At 45.9% G+C, this 21,619-nt stretch overlaps 1 protein-coding gene across 2 annotated transcripts in view; it reads left to right on the top strand.

The window, feature by feature from the left end:
* Positions 1 to 21,619, top strand: part of LOC121538450 (plexin-A1) — a 247,557-nt gene that overhangs the window by 50,293 nt on the left and 175,645 nt on the right. For both annotated transcript variants that reach the window (XM_041846467.2, XM_041846466.2), the window contains exon 3: positions 12,057 to 12,239. In XM_041846467.2, coding sequence (XP_041702401.1) covers positions 12,057 to 12,239 — 183 coding nt within the window. The remainder of the gene's footprint in view (positions 1 to 12,056; positions 12,240 to 21,619) is intronic.

Below are 21,619 nucleotides of genomic sequence, written 5' to 3'. Positions count from 1 at the left end.
GGAACTGATCATGATCTGAAGCATACCACCTCATCTGTGAAGCATGGTGGAGTTAGTGTTATGGCGTGGGCATGTATGGCTGCCAATGGAACTGGTTCCCTTGTATTTATTGATGATTTGACTGCTGACAAAAGCAGCAGGATGAATTCTGAAGTGTTTAGGGCAATATTATCTGCTCAGATTCAGCCAAATGCTTCAAAACTCATTGGACGGCGCTTCACAGTGCAGATGGACAATGACCCGAAGCATACTGCGAAAGCAACCCAATACTATTTTAAGGCAAAGAAGTGGAATGTTCTGCAATGGCCAAGTCAATCATCCGACCTGAATCCAATTGAACATGCATTTCACTTGCTGAAAGCAAAACTGAAGGCAAAACGCCCCAAGAACAAGCAGGAACTGAAGACAGCTGCAGTAAAGGCCTGGCAGAGCATCACCAGGGAAGAAACCCAGCATCTGGTGATGTCTATGGGTTCCAGACTTCAAGCAGTCATTGACTGCAAAGAATTTGCAACCAAGTATTAAAACTCACAATTAAATGTATGATTATGTTAGTTGTCCAATTTACTTTTGAGCTATGTATAAAAATGGTTGTAATTCCTACACGGTTCATACAATCATTTTGACAAAACCCTTAAATTAAAGATTAAAGTCTACACTTAAAGTACATCTTGATTGTTTCCTTTCAAATCCATTGTGCTGGCGTACAGAGCCAAAATGATGCAAATTGTGTCACTGTCCATATACTTATGGACCTGACTGTATATCTTGATTTAAAAAAATAAAAAATCTCTAAATAAGCGTTGTTTTACTATTAAAGGTAAAATACACTGCATTTCAAACAGTCAGCAATAATCTAATGAATTCAGGGCTTGTGAAGTTATACCTAGGCTAAATATAAGCCTTCCACAACCATAAGACCCACTAATAATTTAATTATTTTATCAAAATAGTTTAACCTGCTTTTTTTGCAATAATCACTGATCTGGCTTTCAAGTCTGTCTTTGAAAATGCACTTTTTTGTTACAAATTTAACTAGAACCATGCATAATGTACATTCACTAATAATGACTAACTAATTGTAGCAGGCATTAGGCTATAGAAAATTAACACAGGTCTCATCAACAGTCGCTCAAGCCCACATGCTAGTGATTAGCCAGCTAATATTTATATTTAAAGTTTAGCCAACTTGGATCTATTTGTTAGCTAACAGACTAGACAGTTAGTATAACAAACAGTCTTTGGCTAAAATGCTGCTAGCGGTACGTGGTACCCCAAAGCCACACACGACAGACTGAGCATTCCTTTTTTCAGAATCAATGTTCATTGATACTCTCGTTTTAGTAGTGTCTGCTCTGCGCACAATTTGAGTAGTTGAGACATAAAATTAGGCCAATGTGTTTCTATGGGCTTATTTTGGACCTAAGCTTGTCGCCTGCCTTCCCGCCTTTGGGACAACGACTCCCATTGTTAGGGCAGAGACGTGCATCTCGTCATTATATACAGATCTCTGGTGTAAATGGGAAGGTGCACGCAGTCACATGGCATTTTACTGTGGTCATGACTCATGACTGTGGCAGTAATACGGTCACTGCAACAGCCCCAATCAGTTATGAATGAGGACTACGGATAATAAATCTCAGAGACAGAGGGAAGAGAGTTGTACACATCTGAAAGCAGAGGACCTTAACAAGGCCAGAGTTTCCAGTGGAGTATATTGCTTTGCTTATGGAAACAAATTGTTGTTCCATGGCTGATGTTATGTGAAATGCAACAGTCTGTTCCAAGATGGTTATGCAAACAGTGTTTGTTTATGACCATTATTTTATTTGGCCAAGCCTTCCCCAGTCTCTGCCATGGCAGCCTCACAGTCATTATTCTTTCCAGTATAATACACAGTTTGTTATTTGGGGTTTAGAGGGAACTGACTCACCACCATCCTCTCTGTCTCTGTTAGCATGAAGCTTCAGATTACGTCCCAAATGGCAGACTATTCCCTACATTGTGCATTACTTTTGACCAGATCCCTATGGGCCCTGGTGAAAAGTAGTGCACTAAATAGGGAATAGGTTGCAATTTGGGACACAACCTCAGTCTGAGCTACTACTGTACTGATCTGTTAGCATGTTACTCAGCTCTAACGCTTCAGCCTGAGCTACTGTGATACAATACATAGAGTGAGTAGCAGTAGCTTCCAGCTCTTGTCTTCTAGAGAGGCTTCACCCCAGTCCTTCACCCAGAGTGAAAAAGGGCATCCCTGATGAGCCCTGCCATCTCACTCCCCTCTCTCAGTTCCTCTGTTGTCATGGCATTGGGGTTGGGGGGCGCTATGGGATGTGGAGGGCTTTCTGCTGCCATGATGAATGGAGTTTAATGAACTCCCTCTCCTCAGTAGAGAGAGAGAGAGAGAGAGAGAGAGAGAGAGAGAGAGAGAGAGAGAGAGAGAGACGAGAGAGAGAGAGAGAGAGAGAGAGAGAGAGAGAGAGAGAGAGAGAGAGAGAGAGAGAAGAGAGAGAGAGAGAGAGAGAGAGAGAGAGAGAGAGAGAGAGAGAGAGAGATAGAGATCTTTTCAGAACTCATTATGCCACAGCACAGTTTGAAAACGTCAACAGAGATTAGACAGGCTGTGTGTGTGTTTGACCTCCTCTGCCACCATGCAGCACTGAGAGCCCAGCCATGCCGTGTATCGCTCCCAAACTCAGTCCAGGGAGGGCTTTAGTAATTACATTAGAGTTGGCTGGGCAGTTTATTTCAGATTATACAGATTGTAATCCAAAGCTTTTGCTTGGCTAACATGGTTAAAAGCATCAACTAACTGTGCTGTATTACATGAAAATATGATGTTTGTTTGATGGTAGCCCAACAGACGGTCAATGTCCTGCTCTGACACAGTAGCCTACATGGCCCTCAGTGTTGAGTGGTCTCCACTAATTCCTTTGTTGTTTTATTATGGGTCTATTTGTTGTTGTCTGTCACTAGGTAGTTTTGTGTTATTATTATAACCCAGAAAATAATGCCACAGGGCATTCTGCTATGAACTTCACCATGCTCTCTATAGACATCCAGGTGCAAAAAACATCTACCCAAGGTGGCAACCAAGCTTTAGGCAGTGTGACCTTTCATGTTTGGTTGATAGAGCATGTTGCTAGGGAGAGGTGCGTTAGGAGCAGAATCTGTAGGGAACAGTCACATGTTGCCTTCCACTGATGCCCTGGGACGCAGCATAACATCATCAATACCCCTGAGCCCTTACAGAAACGGTGTCAAAACAACACACACACACGTAAATGTACATAAACGTAGACACATACACAAACACACACTCATACACATGCTTTTATGCACATTCACACTTCAGGGTTAACGCTCAGACACATCGGTAGGATTGTCAAACGTTTGGCAGTCAATCTCTTTTGTGTTCACACAGCAAAGACCTTGGAAGTCGTCAGCAACTCAGCTTTGTTAAAATACTCCAAACCAGAAGGTGGCAGTAGCTTTGTTTGGCAATGCATATCCGTGCATATTGCTTATGGTCTAGATTCCAAGCAATCTACACTAATGTTGCTATTTTATAGAAAGCCCTTGTTGATACTAGCCAGATGGCCACAGCTAGATAACTACCTAGCAAAATGATGAATAAACAATTTAATTCACTCTCCATAATCCCATACGGCCAGTGCCAGCCCATAGCCAAATGTTTAGCTAGCTAGCGTTAGCATATTCGCTAGCTAGCACAATATAACTAGCTAGCTAGCTAAGGACACTGCACTAACTCGGCAGTTAACACAGGCAGCTGTTTTTTATGGAAACTAGCTACCATCCCATAGCCTACATTGCATATGAAGTGTGATTGGCTCATCCGTGGATGTACGGAGAAAATGCCCTCTTTTTTCCTTATTCTTTGTTGGCTCCCCAACGTGGGGGTTCGTGCTCTCTGATTGGCTCAAAGTCAAGTTGTTGGCCATTGACGAGCATTGTGATTCTACAAGTAGAATCAGTAGGTTCGTCGCTACCAGGTCGGCACACAGCAGGTACCGCTTTTGTTCTAGCAAGAGAAGGAACGACCTCCCACTTTGATAAGTACCTATCAGCAGTATATCGGCAGTGAGATTCTCAGTGGGTTTCATGCTTTAGAGGGGAAAGTAGAAACCCAGTTCTAGGTCAGTAATGTTCAAAAATGTACCTAAATTGTGTTTCCTACTTGGCACATTAGGAGAGAGAGCGAGCACAGCTGCTTCCAATCCAATTGGAGGTTCAATGGAAATACTTGATATCTTGGCATGCAGAATATTCCTAAGATTTGTAATAGTGCAGGGATACTATTGAGTTATCGTCATCTGAAGGGCACTAAACAACAGATGTTATCATGTTAAACAGAACAGCCTTAACCCTGTACATACATACAGGGTCAGTAAGTTACTGTGAGATTATATGAATACATTTACACACACACACATTAAAGAGAAAATAAGGTTTGAGAGCATTAAACAAATTACTGTATTCCATTTTAAGTGTTTGTGTGTTGTCTGTGTATCTACAGATGATTATGTGTGTGTGTCAGTTTGTGTATGTGTGTGTGTGCAGACTTCTATATGTCTATGGTCAGTGCCAGATGCCTGTGTGTAGCCCAGTGTGTGTCAGGTCGTGCGCGGGTCATGTGCAGCCTCATAATAGGCCTCTGTACTGGGGAGAGGAGGGCTGTGCAGGGCTTAGGAATGTAGCTGTGGTGTGGTCAGGAGAGAGGGGATCCCAACATCTGTCTCACAGTCTGGCCCTGCCTCACTGCCGCGCCACACTACAGCCTTGACACACTGCCCACTAATATACTAGCTAGCAGAACAGAGTACACACATAAACACACACACACAAACTGCGCGCCGACACACACACTTACACACACACACACACTCTGCTAGCAGCTGCATGTACACTGCTGTTTCTCTGTCTGGTCTGCTGGCGGTATCAGATAATGATATGGCATGGTCTGTATAAATAGATCCCATCTAATGAGAGGATACAGGTATCAAAGGCACTCCTACAGTATGTGGGAAGAGAGGGATATGAAATGTGTTCAGAAAGAAGCGTTTACTGGTGTGGGCATGTTAGATGTTGTTTAGGGAGAGACTTTATAGGAAGACAAAATGGAAGAGAGGTAGGCAAGTCCAGAATAGATAGAGGACAACGAGTTGGGATGGGAGGACACCTCTTTTTTTAGATCCAATTAGATTCCATTTTTATTTAGTCACATGCACAGGGTCACAGATGTAGTTGCAGTGTACAGTGAAATACTTAAGCTCTGAGCTCAGTGTAGGCCTGAAAAAAATAAATATACATATTTACACCTGTGAAAAAGGGAGGTGGTAGGTGTAGTGGTGGCTATTCAGCATGATAATTGTCCATTGGGGGTGGGGGCAGGGTAGATGTCTGTTGAGGGGGGGCTATTCAGCAGCCTGATGGCCTGGGGGTAGAAGCTATTGGCCACTGTTAGTTTTAGCCATAATGCTCCTGTACTGCCCGCATCTGAGTGATGGAAGTGGGGAAAACAGGCCGTGACTCGGGTGGCTGAGGTCCCTGATGATCTTCTTGTACTTTCTGTGACACCTGGTGTTGTAGGTGTCCTGGAGGGCAGGCAGTGTGCACCCAATGGTGCGTTTGGCTGATCATACCACCCTCTGTATTGCCTTGTGGTCAGCGGCAGTGGAGTTGCCGTACCTGGCTTTGATGCTGCCTAACAGTTTGCTCTCGATGGTGCTCCTGTAGAACACTGTGAGGGCCTCCTAAGGTTAAAGAGTCACTGTCGGCCTTCTTCACCACAATGTCCATGTGATTTGACCATTTCAGCTCCTTGGAGATGTGTACGGCGAGGAACTTGAAGTTTTTGACCGTCTCCATGGTGGCCCCGTTGATGAGGATGGGGGTGTGCCCAGCCTTAGAAAAAGTAGAAACCTACAATGTTTTGTAGGTGCAATTCGTCAGCTCCATCTTAACCAGTCTTCTTAGCCAGTCTTTTACTGGTCCAGATGTCTGGAGTCTCTGTGTTGGAAATATCTTTCCATGAATGTCATACCAGTTTTATCATGAAATGCTTTGAAAGACTGGTCATGTCTTACATCAACACCATCATCCCAGACCCACTCCATACCGCCCCAACAGATCCACAGATGATGCAATCTCTATTGCACTCCACACTGCCCTTTCCCACCTGGACAAAAGGAACACCTACTTGAGAATGCTGTTCATTGACTACAGCTCAGCGTTCAACATCATAGTGGCCTCCAAGCTCATCACTAAGCTAAGGGCCCTGGGACTGAACACCTCCGTCTGCAACTAGATCCTGGACTTCATGATGGGCCGCCCCCAGGTGGTGAGGGTAGGCAACAACACATCTGCCACTCTGACCATCAACATGTGGGCCCCTCAGGGGTGTGTGCTTAGTCCCCTCCTATACTCCCTGTTCACCCACGACTGTGTGGCCGTGCCCGACTCAAACACCATCATTACGTTTGCCGACCACATGGAGGTGGTAGGCCTGATCACCGACGACGATGAGACAGCCTATAGGGAGGAGGTCAGAGACCTGGCAGTGTGGTGCCAGGACAACAACCTCTCCCTCAACCTCAGCTAGACAAAGGAGCTGATTGTGGACTACAGGAAACGGAGGACCGCACACACCCCATTCACATCAACAGGGCTGTAGTGGAGCGGGTTGAGATCTTCAAGTTCCTCGGTGTCCACATCGCTAAGGACCTATCATGGTCCAAACACACCAAACACAGTCGTGAAGAGGGCATGACAACGCCTCTTCCCACTCAGGAGGCTGAAAAGATTTGACATGGGCCCCCAGAGACACAAAAAGTTCTACATCTGCCCCATTGAGAGCATCTTGACTGGCTGCATTACCGTTTGGTATGGCAGTAAGGCGCTACAGAGGCTAGTGGGTACGGGCCTGTACATCACTGGGGCCGAGCTCCCTGCCATCCAGGACCTCTATACAAGGCGGTGTCAGAGGAAGGCCCTAAAAATGGTCGAAGACCCCAGCCACCCAAGTCATAGACTGTTCTCTCTGCTATCGCATGGCAAGCGGTACCGGAGTGCCAAGTCTGGGACCAAAAGGCTCCTGAACAGCTTCTACCCCCATGCCATAAGACTGCTGAACACTTCATCAAATGGCTACCCTGACTATTTTCATTGACCCCCTTTTTATTAGCACTGACTCTCTTGCACCGGCTCTACGCACACTCACTGGACTTTACCCACACACTCACACATTCTACACACACACACACACACACACACACACACATAACCACAGTCTTCACATACGCTGCCTCTACTCTGTTTATTATCTATCTTGATTGCCTATTCACTTTTACCCCGATCTACATGTACATATTACCTCAATTACCTCAACTAACTCTTACCCCAGCACATTGACTCGGTACCGGTACTCCTTGTATATAGTCTCGTTATTGTTATTTTAATGTGTTACTATTTCCTTTTGTAATTTTTGCTAATTTCTCTTACTTTTTAACTGCATTGTTGGGAAAGGGCTCGTAAGTAAGCATTTGACGGTAAATTCTATACCTCTTGTATTCGGCGCATGTGACAAATACATGTTTATTTGTGAGCCTTCAGCTTTGGCACTGTTCGGAAATCAGTTCTAATCCACAGCCATGTGGGGGGTGTATACTGCTCTGCACTGCACTGTGCTGTATTCAGCTGTATTAACCCACACACATATTATCGCCCCCAAATCACCCAACATGGCTGTAACAGACACTGTCTGCAGGTGAACTACCAGGCCCGTGGTGACAGACAGACAGACAGACATACTAAGGTTAGTGGGGGATGTGTGTCTTTGCTGTATATGAGCCCTGGGCGATTTGTGGCTCAGTTTATAATGCCAATGTGTCTCTGCCTCTCTCTCTCTCCTAGCTGGAAATGGCTCAACAGCATCACAGTCCCTCCTCGCTTACATTTGACCAAGTGCCATTAAGAGCCAATTAGAAAGCCACCATTGGCTGGCCACAGAAAACAAAGGGCAAGCAGCATTGCCGCGCTGTATCCAATGCCACAAATCAAAATGAAGTTGGCAGTCGGCCAGAAATGTGCTGCTTCCAGTGTCTGTGTATTCTGGTTCAGCAAGACTATTTTCTTTTCTTGGCTCTTCTCTCTAAGTAGTTTGTGCATCCAGCTTTGGCAGTAACATTTAATCTCCTTTTTTTGTCTTTCTACTGCACACACACGCGCAGACATACACACAGGCATGCCACACACACACACACACACACACACACACACACACACACACACACATATACACACACACACACAAAATGAATAACATTTATCTTTATATTTATACCCACTCCCCTGCAGTAAGTCTTGGAAGCTGTTGCATCAGTCTGGTCTCAGGGGCAGGCAGCATTCTCCTAGCTCTGTAGAGCTCACATGGGATGGAGGCACTTTGTTTTGTTAGTGCCTGGACTCTGTGGAGTTTACACTAAAGCAGGGACAAATTAACCCATTACATTCTCCTTTGTCAAGTTGTGCTGTCTCTATTGATTGACCCATAGAGCTCCAGAGCAGTGGTAGATCGATAGGCAGATATGAAGGAGGTGGTCTGTCTGCTCTTTAGGATCAATCAGATGGTGTAGAGATAAGGCTGTGGATTATAGCTGTGTAGAAGGCCTGGGCAGTCTGTGCTTCAAGGGACGAGGCTGTCTGAACAGACCAGGACATGATCCACTCACTTTCACTGGCTAGAACCAGTATACTGTACTGTCCTGTAATCAAATATACAACAGCAGTCCTTTATTTATGAAGCACCTCCATAATTGCTGCAATAACAACTTTATTATAAACTGGGTGGTTCGAGCCCTGAATGCTGATTGGCTGATTGGCTGAAAGCCGTGGTATACCACGGGTATGACAAAACATGTATTTTTACTGCTCTAATTACGTTGGTAACCAGTTTATAATAGCAATAAGGCACCTCTGGGGTTTGTCATATATGGCCAATATACCACGACTAAGGGCTGTGTCCAGGCACTCCGCATTGCGTCGTGCATAAGAACAGCCCTTAGCCGTGGTATATTGGCCATATACCACACCTCCTCGGGCATTATTGCTTAGTTATATGTTCATGTCTTGGATTGTCTTTTATTCAATGTCTTTCCTCATGGCTTTTTTTCCTTGACTTGAAGTTCAAATCCATTGTCTTGGCACTGCATAATTTAGAACATGCCTTTTACCAAGTCTCTAGGAGAGTGGGATGGTTTTCCATTTAAAAGTAATTCTACCAGCTTTCTGCCCTTACAAATCCACTCCCTCTCCCACTCTGTCACTATCACCCAACAGACTCAAAAATATTTCCTTTCCTCCCTTTCCCATTCACAGTGTAATTTGAGCGAGGGAAGGACAAAGAGAAAAACAAACAAACAGTAGAGAGAAGCAGAGTGAGAGTGGAGCCAGGGAGGCAGAGCAAGAGGAGCACAGATAGCCATGCCTCATTGCCAGTCTAAACCCCTGGCTCTGGACTGCTGCCACGCTGTTTCCGCTGATTGCGATAGGAGTCCTGTCTCTGTCCCAGCGCAGGGGCAAGGGAGGGATGGAGGGGGCAAGGGGAGGTCGTAGGCCCCCATAGGAACTCACATCGTAGCCCTGCCAGATTCCTGCTTCTCTCCCTGGCTGCCTCTCTCTCTCCTCAGCCCAGCCTTGACCTAGACTTGGCCTGGCAGGACATTCCTCCATCAGATTCATGACTATTAGGAGAAGTTATCTAGCTAACATTTCTGAGATGGACATAGCCACTGATTAGTGATCTGAATTTCCAGTTTTATATGACTTAGAGATACACAGTAGAAATGTTGCAGCAGACATCTGGTAGTGGTAAAGTATGTGTACCTGCTGGATGCTGATTACAGTCATCTCAGACGGCAGGAGCCTTAGACCTACTGGGCACTGCACTATATCCAGACCCATTTAATACCAACACAGTCTGCATGCAGGCAGCCTATAATGATCTGGCCCCAGATGTCCTGTGTTTACTTCTATCCCCCCCCGCTCTATTTCCAGGCCCAACTCCATGGTGGGGGGTCAGAAAAGGACATGGTCTCCCGCATTGTCCTTTCAGAGGAACTCTGCTGTACACAGTTGGGCCTGGCCTGGCTGGCCCTTGGCAGAGCTGGCACCTCTCACTGGGTGAAATATGAGGGGCGTCAGCGGGCAGGGGCAGGGGGACGCGGGGGTCGCCAACGCTCTTGTCTTTACTAATGAGGCCCGTCTGGTGTCCAGAATGGGAAGGGGTCTTCTGGTTCTGGAGGGGGGTGGGGAGGGGGTGTGGGGGAGTTTGATACTCAGAGAGTAGAATGGGCTAAATCAGGACTCAATGATAATGTCCTTAACATGGTCCAGTTTTTTCCCTGAAAACCAAGTATACCTAGCTAATAGTCAGTCTTCTCTCGCCAATTTATAATTATTCTGTGTAAACCACTTGTATTTGTGCATTGTCCCTACATTCCGTTCTGTGGACATTTAAAGACTTCCTCCAGCTATTTTTTTACTTTTACTGTTGAAAAAGTGTAATTACAATAAAGTACACACACTAAAGGGGGAAAATAATATGTTTTGAGCAAAATAGTGTTTTTTAGACACAACTGCAAACTTCAATGAGTAGGTAATTCTAGGAGTTGGTCTGATGGGAATTCGTGATGTCATCGGCCTGCCCCCTTCCGTGAGGAACAATAGAAGAGCAACAGAGAACTAAAGAAGAAAGCCCCCCCCCCGTGCTATGTCATGACATACCTGGACCACCTATTAGTTAAGTAAATCCGATGTTAAATGATGTGAAAAGGAAACTAGAGTGCCACTAAGATCAATTATGTTCATCAATGTACATGTTTGTGGCTTTGTGTCTTGAGACAAAAGACAACTAAAGAATTCACCCTGCGGCGTTCCTTCATTCCATCCTCCAGTCTGGTCACATCATGGCTCATAACACGCACTTCATAACACACATCTCTTTCCTTCCCAGAGAGCTTAGCGGCAGGCAGAGTGTGTATTGTGTGTGATTGATTGTCTCCTATGCATTGTGTGTGATTGATATCAGATACCACCTGGTGCCCGCTACACACACTCCTATCACACATACATAAATTAAGCAAATTTATTTTACAGTGACAGTATGTGTATGCTGCTATTTTGATGATGATATGCAAATTTGGCCTATCCGTCACTCACACCTTCTTCAATCTCCCAATCTCTCTATCCTCATCCCTCTCCCTCCCTCCCAATCTCCCTCTCTCCCCTCTCTCTCTCTCCCTCCCTCCCAATCTCTCTCACACTACCTCCCAATCTCTCTCTCTCCCCTCTCTCTCCCACCCTCCCTCTCTCTCCCTCTCTCCCAATCTCTCTCCTCTCCCTCCCTCCCTCCCAATCTATCTCTCCCCCTCTCTCCCTCCCAATCTCTCTCTCTCTTCCTCCCCCTCAATCTTTTTCTCCCCTTCTCTCTCCCTCCCTCCCAATATTTCTCTCCCCCCTCCCTCCCTACCTCTCTCTCTCACCCCTCTCCCCTTTCCTCCCAAACTTTCTCTCCCCCTCTCTCTCTCTCCCTCCCTCCCAATCTCTCTCTCCCCTCTCTCTCCCTCCCTCCCAATATCTCTCTCCTCCTCTTTCTCCCCCCTTTCTCCCCCCTCTCTCTCACCCTCTCTCTGCCCCTCTCTCTCCCTTCCTCCCAATCTCTCTCCCCCTCTCTCTCCCTCCCCCCTCGCTCACTCTCTCTGTCTCGCTCTCTCTTTTTATCTCTGTCTCGCTCTCTCCCTCTCTCCCTCCCTCCCTCCCTCCCAATCTCTCTCTCCCCCTCTCTCTCTCTCCCTCCCTCCCAATCTCTCTCCCTCCCTCCCTCCCTCCCAATATCTCTCTCCTCCTCTTTCTCCCCCTCTCTCTGCCCCTCTCTTTCCCTCCCTCCCAATCTCTTTCCCCCCTCTCCCTTCCTCCCAATCTCTCTCTCCCCCTCTCTCTCCCTCCCCCCTCTCTCTCTCTCTCTCTCTCTGCAGCCGCTCCAAATAGATGATAACTTCTGTGGGCAGGACTTCAACCAGCCCCTGGGGGGGACCAGCACCATCGAGGGTCTACCTCTGTTCGTGGACAAGGACGATGGCATGACTTCGGTGGCAGCCTACGAATACCGCGGCCACACTGTGGCCTTCACCGGCACACGCAGCGGACGTATTAAGAAGGTAGGCCACTGGTGGATTCTGTGTGTTTGTGTGTGTACGTGTGTTACCAACCTCTGGTTATGAGGATGAATTTAAAGGCTCTGTCTCATTGCTGCCTGGGCACCGTTGAGCTAGAGCTCTAAGAAGCTGGTCTTTCAAAAGCGGTAGAAACTCCTCTGTGCTGAGTGGGTGGATTTGATTGAGATGACTGGAGTATAGTCTGGAGTATAGACAGACGGGTTGCCTCCCACAATGTACCAATGCTCCAGCTTACACGTCTGTAGAAGTTCCAGCATCAGTTGGGACAGAGAGGACGAGTCGTAAATGGGACATGTGTCACCAGTGACAACACTGCTGTATCTGCTTGCTGCCCTAGCTGAACATGAGCACAATTCCCGCCCGGATTTTAAGCCCTGCCTACCCAAACGTGGGATTTGTTGGGAAAGTTGTTTTTCTGAAAAGAACCCTCCACGGAACAAATGTTTTCCCCCTTTCCCAAGAGAATACGACATACTCCCCAGATCTAGTGCTCTTGATCCTAGGTCTGGGTTTCTGAGACTGGAGTAGACCCCATAGCGGGTTTGCCAATCACCGGCTTCTTCAAGCAGGTGCTGTCGTGCTGTGAGCCACCGCTGTGCCTTCTCTGGTGCTGTACTTACTAACTGTAAGTCGCTCTGGATAAGAGCGTCTGCTAAATGACAAAAAAATAAAAAAATAAAAAATGTGTAGATAATCCTTGCTACCGCGGCTTTTTGACAGATATAACGTTAGCCATGGAGAACTGCAAAAGTGTTGCTCCTGCTCTCAACAACATTGCTGCCATTAATTTAGCAGGCGCTATCGACAAAGATCAGTGGGAAAAAGTTGTGATGGACAACTTTCTGCACATGGTCAGTGTGAACAACGGGTCAAACAAGCTCTGGACACTTTCAAAGTCAGATTAGGATATAGGCCAAGGACTAGATAAACGTGTATTTTACCTGGAGTCTTTCCTTATTGTAGGCTACTACTTACACCACTTTTAGTCTTGAAATCTTTGGTTGTTTACTACACTACCTTACTCACTCTGTTTAGCACATGGCCTCACATGTGAATTCTTAAAGAGATGGGTGGGGCTAAGGCTTAAGAGAGTGTGAACGATGCTGAATAGGTGTAGACAAAGAAGAGCTCTCATTTACATTTTAGTCATTTAGCAGACACTCTTATCCAGAGCGACTTACAGTTAGTGAGGGCATACATATATATATATTTTTTTCATACTCCAGCAGGTGTAGCAAAACATTCAAGGGCCATTTTCTCAAAAGTGGGGTTACAAGTTTATCAACTTTCAAAGCAGAATTACTTTCCCTTTGTTCCTCAACTGCAGTGTATAATATACAATTTTGTAGCTCGGTCTCTACTTTTATCTAATGTAAAAAACACAAGTAAAAATGTTGCTACATAAGACCAAATTGAGGCCGTCGGTCACATATGGAATGAATGCAACCACACATTCATACACACCAGCATGCACATCTGCATACACACTGATATACACTGAACCATTATTCAGGCACTAATGCACACTAGTCTAGGTCTAGGACACACACACTCTCTCAAACACAAACACACACCTACCCACAGTGTCTGTCCTATTTTGCTAAGTCGGCTGAAACCCAGTCCCATAGTCCTTGGTGCTGACCCCTGAGGTAGCGATAGCTAGCTGTGGGTTTGGAGCGGTGCTGTGCTGTGCTTTGCTGTGTCTGCAGGCTGCAGCAGGTTGGCAGCCAGGATGCTGGCGGGGGATGTGGAGGTTGGGGGTGGGATGGATCAGTAGATCTCAGACGGAAGATATCCCTTCCACAATTGGAATCCCATTTCCCCTTTGCCACCGTCTCTTCCTGTGTGGAGGCCAAGCGCTGGGTGGTGGGGCACAGGCTGCCAGGGTTATCACACACAGATCGATGCAGGGCTGTAGATACAGGAACAGAGACTGTTGACTAGCTGGCTGTAGCTGGGAAGCATAGTCATCACTTCAGAGCAGAACCAGTCCCTCCTGAAGCCCCTCGTTCACCCCCTCACCCCCTCTTCAGGAGACCCTGTCATCACAGTATCTATCCACAGTCTCACCGCCTGCCACCAGGCCATCACAAATGCTTCTCCTCTCTCATTATGTCCACATATAAACTGCAGTCCAATTCCATGCGACAGCATCAATGTAATTTTCTCCTGATTTGGTTTTGTTTGTTTGGCTAGTAATGTTAGTGTTGGGGCCGGTGGTTTGACGGCCGGGAACAGCCCATCTGAGGTGGGTGGGAGCTGAGCAGAGCAGTGCTTCTGTGTGGAGAGTTGAATGTGTGGAGGGCCCCCCGATCGTTGCTGGCAGTCTTGTTTTATTGCTATTCATTTGGAGTTAAACTGTGCGCCGTGCCCTAATGAAATGTAAAGTTGCAGTCTATTGATGGGAGGCTTTGGGGCCTGATAGCGCCTCATTGGATTTCACCCAGTCCTCCCGTTGCTGTGGCTGCAAGGCCCTTATTGACTCATCTGTATGAATATATAATCACAGGCGTAAATCTTAGCAGACGCGGAGGCAGCGGACGGCTGGACGTGTGCAAATGCAACTAGTCTAGTGCTGGAGGGGAAGTCTGGGGCACACCAGATGATGTGTGTGTGTTTGGGTAAAGCCTCCACACACAAAGATTCATATGGGGCTCTGTCGGCACATGCATTTGAGTGTTTGCATATGCATGTGTGTAAATCTGTATATCTGAATGTGTGTTGAAAATATACAGTGGGGAGAACAAGTATTTGATACACTGCCGATTTTGCAGGTTTTCCTACTTACAAAAAGGTCTGTAATTTTTATCATAGGTACACTTCAACTGTGAGAGACGGAATCTAAAACAAAAATCCAGAAAATCACATTGTATTATTTTTAAGTAATTAATTTGCATTTTATTGCATGACATAAGTATTTGATCACCTACCAACCAGTAAGAATTCCGGCTCTCACAGACCTGTTAGTTTTTCTTTAAGAAGCCCTCCTGTTCTCCACTCATTACCTGTATTAACTGCACCTGTTTGAACTCGTTACCTGTATAAAAGACACCTGTCCACACACTCAATCAAACAGACTCCAACTTCTCCACAATGGCCAAGACCAGAGAGCTGTGTAAGGACATCAGGGATACAATTGTAGACCTGCACAAGACTGGGATGGGCTACAGGACAATAGGCAAGCAGCTTGGTGAGAAGGCAACAACTGTTGGCACAATTATTAGAAAATGGAAGAAGTTCAAGATGACAGTCAATCACCCTCGGTCTGGGGCTCCATGCAAGATCTCACCTCGTGGGGCATCAATGATCATGAGGAAGGTGAGGGATCAGCCCAGAACTACACGGCAGGACCTGGTCAATGACCTGAAGAGAGCTGGGACCACAGTCTCAAAGAAAACCATTAGTAACACACTACGCCGTCATGGATTAAAATCCTGCAGCGCATGCAAGGTCCCCTTGCTCAAGCCAGCGCATGTCCAGGCCCGTCTGAAGTGACCATCTGGATGATCCAGAGAAGGAATGGGAGAAGGTCATGTGGTCTGATGAGACAAAAATATAGCTTTTTGGTCTAAACTCCACTCGCCGTGTTTGGAGGAAGAAGAAGGATGAGTACAACCCCAAGAACACCATCCCAACCGTGAAGCATGGAGGTGGAAACATCATTCTTTGGGGATGCTTTTCTGCAAAGGGGACAGGACGACTGCACCGTATTGAGGGGAGGATGGATGGGGCCATGTATCGCGAGATCTTGGCCAACAACCTCCTTCCCTCAGTAAGAGCATTGAAGATGGGTCGTGGCTGGGTCTTCCAGCATGACAACGACCTGAAACACACAGCCAGGGCAACTAAGGAGTGGCTCCGTAAGAAGCATCTCAAGGTCCTGGAGTGGCCTAGCCAGTCTCCAGACCTGAACCCAATAGAAAATCTTTGGAGGGAGCTGAAAGTCTGTATTGCCCAGCGACAGCCCCGAAACCTGAAGGATCTGGAGAAGGTCTGTATGGAGGAGTGGGTCAAAATCCCTGCTGCAGTGTGTGCAAACCTGGTCAAGACCTACAGGAAACGTATGATCTCTGTAATTGCAAACAAAGGTTTCTGTACCAAATATTAAGTTCTGCTTTTCTGATGTATCAAATACTTATGTCATGCAATAAAATGCTAATGAATTACTTAAAAATCATACAATGTGAATTTCTGGATTTTTGTTTTAGATTCCGTCTCTCACAGTTTAAGCGTACCTATGATAGAAATTACAGACCTCTACATGCTTTGTAAGTAGGAAAACATGTGTATCAAATACTTGTTCTCCCCACTGTATACTGAACAAAAAAATAAACGCAACATGTAAAGTGTTGGTCTCATGTTTCAATAAATAAAAGATCCCAAAAATGTTCCATACACAACAAAAAGCTTATTTCTCTCAAATGTTGTGCACAAATTTGTTTACATCTCTGTTAACGAGCATTTCTCCTTTGCCAAGATAATCCATTCACCTGATAGGTGTGGCATACCAAGAAGCTGACTAAACAGCATGATCATTACACAGATGCACCTTGTGCTGGGGACAATAAAAGACCACTCTAAAATGTGCAGTTTTGTCACACAACACAATGCAACAGATGTCTCAAGTTTTGAGGAGCGTGCAATTGGCATGCTGACTGCAGGAATGTCCACCAGAGCTGTTGCCAGATAATTTAATGTTAATTTCTCTACCATAAACCTCCTCCAATGTCGTTTTAGAGAATTTGGCAGTACATCCAACTGGCGTCAAAACTGCAGACAACGTGTATGGCGTCGTGTGGGTGAGCGGTTTACTGATGTTAACGTTATGAACAGAGTGCCCCATGGTGGTGGTGGGGTGATGGTATGGGCAGGCATAGGCTACGGACAACGAACACAATTGCATTTTATTGATGCCCATTGTCCTGCCATTCATACGCCACCATCATCTCACCTCATGTTTCAGCATGATAATGCTCTGCCCCAAGTCGCAAGAATCTGTACACAATTCCTGGAAGCTGAAATGTCCCTGTTCTTCCATGGTCTGCATACTCACCAGACATGTCACCCATTGAACATGTTTGGGATGCTCTGGATCGACGTCTGCGACAACATTCACACAGGCCACAATCAACAGCCTGATCAACTCAATGCGAAGGAAATGTGTCATGCTGCATGAGGCAAATGGTGGTCACTCCAGATACTGACTGGTTTTCTGATCCACGCCCCTACCAACAGATGCATATCCGTATTCCCAGTCATGTGAAACCTATAGATTCATGTTTAATGAATTTGTTTAAATTGACTGATTTCCTTATATGAATTGTAACTCAGTCAAATCTTAAAAATTATTGTATGTTGCGTTTATATTTTTGTTCAGTATAGAATGTGCTCATATGGTGTTGCTAGTGTTGTGATCCCTCTCTGTAGTGGTCCTCTGTACAGTGGGGAAAAAAAGTATTTAGTCAGCCACCAATTGTGCAAGTTCTCCCACTTAAAAAGATGAGAGAGGCCTGTAATTTTCATCATAGGTACACGTCAACTATGACAGACAAATTGAGGGAAAAAAATCCAGAAAATCACATTGTAGGATTTTTTATGAATTTATTTGCAAATTATGGTGGAAAATAAGTATTTGGTCAATAACAAAAGTTTCTCAATACTTTGTTATATACCCTTTGTTGGCAATGACACAGGTCAAACATTTTCTGTAAGTCTTCACAAGGTTTTCACACACACTGTTGCTGGTATTTTGGCCCATTCCTCCATGCAGATCTCCTCTAGAGTAGTGATGTTTTGGGGCTGTTGCTGGGCAACACGGACTTTCAACTCCCCTCCAAAGATTTTCTATGGGATTGAGATCTGGAGACTGGCTAGGCCACTCCAGGACCTTGAAATGCTTCTTACTGAAGCCAATCCTTCGTTGCCCGGGCGGTGTGTTTGGGATCATTGTCATGCTGAAAGACCCAGCCACGTTTCATCTTCAATGCCCTTGCTGATGGAAGGAGGTTTTCACTCAAAATCTCACGATACATGGCCCCATTCATTCTTTCCTTTACACGGATCAGTCGTCCTGGTCCCTTTGCAGAAAAAACAGCCCCAAAGCATGATGTTTCCACCCCCATGCTTCACAGTAGGTATGGTGTTCTTTGGATGCAACTCAGCATTCTTTGTCCTCCAAACACGACGAGTTGAGTTTTTACCAAAAAGTTCTATTTTGGTTTCATCTGACCATATGACATTCTCCCAATCCTCTTCTGGATCATCCACATGCACTCTAGCAAACTTCAGACGGGCCTGGACATGTACTGGCTGAAGCAGGGGGACACGTCTTGCACTGCAGGATTTGAGTCCCTGGCGGCGTAGTGTGTTACTGATGGTAGGCTTTGTTACTTTGGTCCCAGCTCTCTGCAGGTCATTCACTAGTTCCCCCCATGTGGTTCTGGGATTTTTGCTCACCGTTCTTGTGATCATTTTGACCCCACGGGGTGAGATCTTGCGTGGAGCCCCAGATCGAGGGAGATTATCAGTGGTCTTGTATGTCTTCCATTTCCTAATAATTGCTCCCACAGTTGATTTCTTCAAACCAAGCTGCTTACCTATTACAGATTCAGTCTTCCCAGCCTGGTGCAGGTCTACAATTTTGTTTCTGGTGTCCTTTGACAGCTCTTTGGTCTTGGCCATAGTGGAGTTTGGAGTGTGACTGTTTGAGGTTGTGGACAGGTGTCTTTTATACTGATAACAAGTTCAAACAGGTGCCATTAATAAAGGTAACGAGTGGAGGACAGAGGAGCCTCTTAAAGAAGAAGTTACAGGTCTGTGAGAGCCAGAAATCTTGCTTGTTTGTAGGTGACCAAATACTTATTTTCCACCATAATTTGCAAATAAATTCATAAAAAATCCTACAATGTGATTTTCTGGAATTTTTTTTCTCAATTTGTCTGTCATAGTTGACGTGTACCTATGATGAAAATTACAGGCCTCTCTCATGTTTTTAAGTGGGAGAACTTGCACAATTGGTGGCTGACTAAATACTTTTTTTCCCCACTGTAGCTCAATTGGTCGAGCATGGCGCTTGTAACGCCAGGGTAGTGGGTTCGATCCCCGGGACCACGAATACGTAAAAATGTATGCACACATGACTGTAAGTCGCTTTGGATAAAAGCGTCCGCTAAATGGCATATTATTATTATTATTATAGTATCAGCCAGTAGAGCTGGGATCACCAGGTCACTGTCTGCCATCTAATAGGATTCCTCAGCTTCACAGAACAGAGCTGCTGCTGCTTCACACGGACACAGAGAGAGGAACACCAAAACCTGGAAAGCTCTCTCTCAGACTACTTCTATTTACAACCTGAGAATCACCCCTCAGCCCTCACAGCTCCTGCTAAATAGCCTCTCTCAGCCCTCTGAACCATTTCCACCGCCAAAAACAAAAGAGGGAGAGAAGGAAACAACAAATGTCCTCTGTTTTTCCCCCCAACCTGCTAGACCTCACCTCCTCTCCCTCCTACCCAAGTGAGTTCTGAACGACTGGGCCAATCTGCATACGGCACTGGCCTTGTTACCGTGCTGACGGGCTGAGTGGCGTGTCGATGGCCCTATCAGGCCGTCTGTTCAGTCACAGTGGCAAGGCTGATCTTGAGGCAGTGAGACATGCAGAGACTCCCAATTAACAACTCATACATAATGGAGCATGGCTCACTCTCTTCCTTCTCTCTCCCTCTCTGGGCTGGTTATATGCACTAGGCAGTGTACACTACTTAGTATTTCTCCTCCTCCACAGATCCTGGCCTGGGTAAGGATAGAGAGATAGAGAGAGGGATGGAGAGGGATGGAGAGCAAGGTTAGTCAGGAACCGTCCTACATGGACAGACAGGACACAAGCTCCCCAGTGACCAGACCTTTATTGACGTAGCGCTGATGCTAATCTAATATCTGCATCTGGGGCTTTACTGTCACTGGGAACCAGACTAATTAAGACACATGATATCTAAGGTAATGTACCATGTGAATCCTAATTAACGATATAGCATTTGGTAATGGTGATGATGGAGTCGCAGAATTGGAATTGCTCCAGTGATGACTGTACGGCAGCGTGTTGTAAATGTCAGTTAGGAGACTAATGGAAATGATGGATGCTCCGCTGGTGAGGAGTGTTTAATTAACGTTCAGCCTACTGCCTGCTGGACGTTGTCTCAATGTTGAGCTGGTATATCGGGGATGGGATGATATCACTTTCAGATGATGGAGAGGAGAGGAGTTGGGATGGTAGAGCTAGGAGAAGAAATGTATTCTCTCTTCTCTCCCTGATTCCCAGTAGGATGAGCACAAGGCACTGTGTAACAGCAGGACTAGTTTGACTGGCTGGCTCACTGTATGAGAGGCTGTTCAAGAGGCTATTATATCAGCTGCCTATGATATTACCACCATAAGTGGTAAAAGTGGCTGGAGAATTAACATCCTGTCTGTATCATTATCTCCCTCTCCCCTATCCCCCTCTCCTCCCCTCCCTTCCTCGTTCTCTGTAGCATGTCACCTTGAGCTCCTTCTCCTCTGTGGCGGGCTGGTTGCCCGCAGCCCCGGTCCTCCAGAGAATTCCCTGTCAGAATAGCATGTCTCTCTGTATCTGTGTGTGTGTGCGTGTTTGCATGTGTGTGCGTGTGTGCAGGAATGTGAAGCACGGGCCTACTGTCCCTCTCTTTCCCCCACTCTTCTTCCACCACCACCACTGTTCTACATAACTCTATATATAGTCCTATCTATATCTACTCTACAAGGGGAAGAGTATGAAGAGTGGGATGCCTTTATAAAGTGCTTGTAGAGTGAACTGAATTAAAAGGCTACAAGAGTTTGCGCTCTCGGGAGCTGACATGGTGTGGTAGTGGTTCTTGATGCAGACCGAGCTCCAGTACTCTGTGTGAGGTTGTCAGTTCCACTCCCAGGTGGGGTATTACTTGATATATTACTTAAGTGTCCTTGAGCCCGGCTGGCTTCCTGTGTGATATCCGTCAATAGAGCTAGATGGTGATATTAGTGAGCCATGCTCAATAATGACATTTTCATAGGCAAGCTGGTTGGGAGGCTGGTAGAAAATATTAATCAAATAATTTATCTGGACGTGATTTGAATACACCTCTGCATGCGTTGTTTTTCTGACTATAGTACCGATAGTTGATTAGCTAATCTAATATTTCTCCCCATATTCAGGCTCATTAGTTTTATGTGGTGAGGGGAGGCTAGTGGTCTAGACTGCAGCTGTGTCCATCTCCAGACATGACATACTGCAGTGATGTCTACTGTCACGTGCCATGGGCCAAATCAAGCTGTCTATTGTACACACTGGCCAATCCCTGGCATGGC

The sequence above is a fragment of the Coregonus clupeaformis genome, chromosome 24 (assembly GCF_020615455.1).
Source record: "Coregonus clupeaformis isolate EN_2021a chromosome 24, ASM2061545v1, whole genome shotgun sequence".
Lineage (NCBI taxonomy): Eukaryota > Metazoa > Chordata > Actinopteri > Salmoniformes > Salmonidae > Coregonus > Coregonus clupeaformis.
Note: the sequence above shows the minus strand (reverse complement) of the source record. Positions and strands in the feature narration are given on the sequence as shown.